The sequence below is a fragment of the Bidens hawaiensis genome, unplaced genomic scaffold (genome assembly GCF_021521415.1).
Source record: "Bidens hawaiensis isolate Kalapana, Puna unplaced genomic scaffold, B.hawaiensis_p1.1 tig00032912_1, whole genome shotgun sequence".
Taxonomy (NCBI): domain Eukaryota; kingdom Viridiplantae; phylum Streptophyta; class Magnoliopsida; order Asterales; family Asteraceae; genus Bidens; species Bidens hawaiensis.
This window is the reverse complement of record NW_027495640.1, coordinates 231,779-237,315: the sequence shown is the minus strand read 5'-3', so window position 1 is coordinate 237,315 and position 5,537 is coordinate 231,779. Positions and strand designations below refer to the sequence as shown.

The 5,537-nt window shown below is 33.7% G+C and overlaps 1 protein-coding gene across 1 annotated transcript; it reads left to right on the top strand.

Annotated features, from left to right (window-relative positions):
- The first annotated feature begins 490 nt into the window (after nt 1–490).
- LOC143584322 (uncharacterized) lies at nt 491–5,057 on the top strand. Its single transcript, XM_077066404.1, has 6 exons — nt 491–617; nt 692–768; nt 854–890; nt 1,413–1,560; nt 1,657–1,819; nt 4,365–5,057. The coding sequence occupies exons 1-6, from the start codon at nt 491–493 to the stop codon at nt 4,416–4,418; spliced, it is 606 nt and encodes a 201-aa protein (XP_076922519.1). The 3' UTR covers nt 4,419–5,057.
- Nucleotides 5,058–5,537: the final 480 nt, after the last annotated feature.

The window sequence follows — 5,537 nt, the reverse complement described above, 5'->3', positions numbered from 1 at the left end:
TTTAATTTCAAATCATACTACACATTAAAAGAAGGAAAGGTGTAGCTAATAGTATCTTACCTTTCAACTTGTCAAATTACTAATATTCTAAAAAGATAACAAGAAAAGTCTTTAATTGTTAATGCAATAATAAATGTTTAGAGGCGGAGGTATAATTCTGATATCTATGGTGGTTTGTTATGATGACGAAGTTGGCGGATCATATCACTACGCCTATGATTCTAGAGAGAGAAATTGTAGCAGATGATCACAGGGTCAAACCAGCAGCAGCAGAAAAGTAAATAAAACCAAAACCAATTCAATTTGTATATATATATATAAATATATATTTTGTAAAGCTTGTAGAGAGAAGAAACAAACCATTTCTCAGAATCATAATTTTCCATTGCAAGACAGAGGGTAATAATTTCACCTTACCCTACAATATTTTTCCAAACCATTAATCTCCATTCAACCATTTGTCTTCATATAATTATACACAATATACAAGATGGGAGGTTGTGAGAGGAATGGAACAGTGAGGCAGTACATAAGATCAAAAGTTCCAAGGCTTAGATGGACTCCTGATCTTCATGGGTGTTTTGTTCATGCCATTCAAACTCTTGGTGGTACTCATAGTATGTGTTTCTTCTTTCCTTTTGATAATCATAATGATGATACATATGTATAATGATGTTGTGCATGTATGTAGAAGCAACACCCAAGCTTGTTCTTCAAATGATGGATGTAAAAGGGCTCACTATTTCCCATGTTAAAAGTCATCTTCAGGTTTCTACTTCATCATTTTCGCTTTTTTTGTGATATTTTTGTGAATGTAAGCATTTTATTTAATATAAGTGTATGGAACTTGTAGATGTATAGAAGCATGAGGAGTGATGTTAATCCCAAAGGTATGTATATATAATATATTTATATATCCCATCACTATTTATTATATTATAAAACTTGGCATTAAAAACCGTTAAAAACCATCTATGAATTAACATTACTTGTGATCTTCATATGTTATTTTTTTGGGAAACAAAGGATATGAAAGTCCAGGGTGATATTATTTATGATTTTCTTTCCCAAAAAGTAGTTCTTTTTGCAAAAATAGGACAAAACTAATGAAGAACACAACCTTCTGCCTCTTTCTAATTGTGGCATTTAGTATGAAGGAATTTTTAGGCATTACTTTCCTTATTTTTAATTAGTTAAACTTGTGTTTGATGTTTGAATGAATTTTCAACAAACCCATTTTAAAGCTTTTACCTTTGAAATCTTTATCAACTTTAGTCAAAACACTCATTCTTGAAATAGAGAAAAGCTTTTGGCTTTGACACATTGTTGTCTCTTTCTGTTTGTTTTATTGTGCTCTTTCACTAGTGCTACTGATTTATGAGAACATGTTTTGTGGAACTTTCAAATTCCAGATGATGTTCAAGAACCCATTGGGTTATTCAGAAAGGAATTATCACATGAAGACCAACATGATACTCATCATGAGATTTCTACATACACATCCAGTCAAGAATCTTGTGCTCACTTCATTTACCATCCCTTCAATGTCCCTTCTAAAAGGTTAGTTCATCACTTATATTATGATATTTAGTTTTATGGTTTTTAGTTTAAGATTCCTATTTTTTGTTTTTAAATATTTAATTTTGGTATCTATAGAGGCAGAGAGGAGACAATAGGGATGCATGGATACTGGGAAAGAAGAATAAAGGGAAAGGAGGACATTGGTGATCACAAATGGCAGCAGCCTCATTCCTTTTCTGCTCCACATTTTCACTTCAAGCCTCCCTTTATCCATCAAAAAGAATCTGACTTCCTACAAGTACATCCTCTCTCTCTTAACACACACATATATCATGTACAGTATATACTATATAACATTCATACATATACATAAATCAATACTATTGATTTGTTTTTGGTGACTTAAAACAATAAACAAATGAATTCAGGTTTTTTAATGTTATTTAAAGAAGAATGTTTTTTTTTAAATTAAGTAAAGAATTAATACCGAGTGTTTACCAAATATGTAAAAATCAATATTATTGTATGTACATGTCTATACAATAATATTGATTTTCTTGGGTCACTAAAACAAATGAGTATGCCTTTATTCTTTTTCAAAGAAGATTGTTTTGAAAACCATCAAGTAGCATAAAGCATTAATTAATAAATATGATAAAGTATATACCATATAACATTCATAACAAATATACATGTCTACACAATAATATTTAGTATTTTGGGTCTCTTAAACAAATGAATTAATGTATTTATTCTTTTTCAAAGAATTTGTTTTTAAAAGCTATCAAATATCATAAAGCATTAATGTCAAGTGTGCACCAAATATGTAATAGTATTCTTTTTCTTCATTTAGAAGAAAATAACAGAAAATAGATAAAGTGATAACACCATTTCCACCACCACCTCCCTTTGTTTTTATCTCTAAAACTGCATGTCCTTTCATGGGTTATGACTTATGACCATATTTTGATACTCAGTTTGACTTTCTCAACTTAGTTGAAACTTGATCAGTTTAACCCAAAGATTTTTTTTGACTTATTACTAAACAACCTAGCTACACTTGAATGTAACCTAGTAGGTTAGGTTGTCAGATATGTACAATTGACAGGGAGTTTGTTTTACCCACTCAATGTGATTTTGACCTGATATTACCAAAGACTTGAGTAAATAAATAAAAGTTTTACATCAACCTACACATTGACTATTGAATCACACTTGGGTATTGCACCGTGGGTTTATGTAAAAATCTATCAACAGAATTTGGTTTCTTGCATCCCAAAGACTTTCTGTGACATGTGCACTAGACTACAAAGTAGGGGTTAGAGAAGAAAATGAAATTTGTGGTCCAATCTGTAAGTGTAAGGCTTAGGGGTGTGGGGGGCTCTAATGGGGTGCGAGTGGGGGCTCCAGCCAATAATATTATGACGTGTGGCAGAGAGAGAAACTGGATAAGGGGGGTGTTGGAGCCCCCGTTGGTGTGGAGGGGCTCCAGCAGGGGCTCCAGCGGATTTTTTTTTTATTTTTTTATAAATATATTCAAAAAACGTATTATTAAAAAAACTTATAAATTATTAAAAAAACACACATTTTTTTTAAAATTCAAATTACAAAAAAAAACATACTAAAAATTAAACAAACAATAATACTTAATAATAACACTAATCTAATACAAGATCATCGGGTCGCCTCGCCCACAAATGTTCAACCAACTCATGTCGAAGATCCCCGTGTACCACGACATTTTTTTAAAAAAAGTTGAGAAGATGAATTGATTTTGGGTGAAGGTTTGAAGTTGTGGTATAAAAATGGGATGAAATGGGGTATTATATAGGGAAAAAAACGTTTTTTTTTAATTAAATAAGAGCCAACGGCTCTTTGAAACACTACCAACGGCTCTTTGTTCCTTCCCAAGGTCACTTTATGCCCTCCGCAGCCGCTAACCCCATCACGCCTGCTTTGTTTTTCGTGCTCGCGCCCCGCTAGCGCCCCCGATAGCGCCTGGTGGTGTGGTGGTCGCGCCTGGGGGCGCGAGCGGAGGGGCTCTAGCGCCCCCGTTGAAGCCCCACACCCCTCAGCCTAAGTAATTAAATGCAGTTGGGGAAGGACAGTACCGGTATAATTTAGAATTTAGAATTATAATATGACAAGCTTCCCATTATTTCCTATCTTTTTACCATATTTACACTACCGTTTCGTTCAGTGGCAAAGCTTGGGCGAGTTCGTCGGGGGGCCGGACTCAAAATGTATTATAAAAATCATAAACTGGGGGGGCTGGCCTCAAATTTTCGGTGTAAAACGGGTAAATTTACGTTACGTATACAAAATTTCGGACGAAAAAGGGTCGATTTACACTACCGCGCAAAAAACAGGGGGAAGCTTCACTCCTGGTTTCGTTATATATTTGAATAAGAAGATTTACAATTTTACATGCAACACTTTTATATCTTTACAAGCTTCCCATTAGTTCTTATCTTTTTACCATATTTACACTACGGTTTCGCTATATATTTGAATAAAAAGATTTACATGCAACACTTTTATATCTTTACAATATGAGTCTTTTTTTACTTTGCCTATACCAATGGATATAGGTGTTTGCCAATCAAACCAATAAATAAATAAATTCAGCATGATTCACTTCATTGACAAAAGTTAGTGGCAACTAGCAAGACTATGCTAATCAATTTGATACATCTAGGAGCATATATAGTTTGTTATGACATCTCTTTTCATAACTATATTTGTGAATATAGATCATATGCCTTATTATTGTTTTTTCATTGAAAGATCCTAAGAATCACTTCTTACTTATGATGATTTACTTGTTTAATTTGTTTACTCAGATTTCCAAACCAGAAAATGGTGAACATGAATTGTTCCACGATGTCAAACATTAAAATGTTTATGAGGCTGGTGGTTGTGGGTTATCTTTGTCACTCTCGTTGCATCGTCCCTTGGCCCAAATGAGCAACAGTTCTTTGACAAGTGAAATCAGCGAGACACACTCGGGGCATAATCAAAGTGATCACTCTTCAAACAAGTGTGGTGTTAATCTAGATCTATCTATTGCTCTATGCCTTTAAGGCTCTAATGTAGGCAAAGGTTTTTTTTGTTAAAATATATTTTAACTAGTTTTAAGATATTTGTATTAAGATATTTGTAGATTGAATGGTAACTTTAAGATTGTGTGAGAGAGCCATTCTACAATTTTCAATGGATAATGTCATGGTCTTCTCACTTTAGTTCGGTCTATAATAGGTTGAATGGTTATTTCTAGTTTAATGCCAATGAAGGTGATCTCGGTTTTTAACATTTATTATTATAAGTTTGTATCCCCTAACCTCACTTTAATGTATTTTCAAATTACTGTGGATTAATTTGTTATTTTACTTTGGTATGGTTAACATTGTATACAACTGGAGAGCGAGGGTCCGGCGGGGCAATGTTCCAACTCAAGGCTACAATAGAACTCCTAGACAATATATGCGATCGTGATACCCCAAAATCGGTCGTTGTAGCTGCTCTTAGGGTAGTGGGGGTGGAAGCGGGTAAACCCTTGCAGGTAACCTGGGGTGTTGCGGGAACATCGGCGCCGCCCCACTAATTTTTGGCGCCAGGTACAAATCACGTGTTATAGCACCTGATGTTTTGAGAATGAATCTAGCCGTTTAGTGGCTATGGCCGCGTCAGGCAATCGTTAAAATTTCTTTGGGCTTGAGTAGAAAGGTTTTTTTTTTATTGTTAGGTTTAAATATTTATATTTTAAATGAATTAAAATTATGATTTGAGTTGTGTAAATTTTTTTATATATAAAAATATGTTTTAATGAGTTGAGTAATTGAGTTTAAACATTAACAATATATATATTTTTTTGCATAAAATAATATATAAATAAATATAAATTCGGGCCTACCGGGTGATCGGGCTGCAGATTGTCGACCACCTTGCCCTCCTTCAAAGTTGGCACTGCAAACGGCTAGAATTTTGAACGTTGGCATTTAATTTTGTTAGTTATT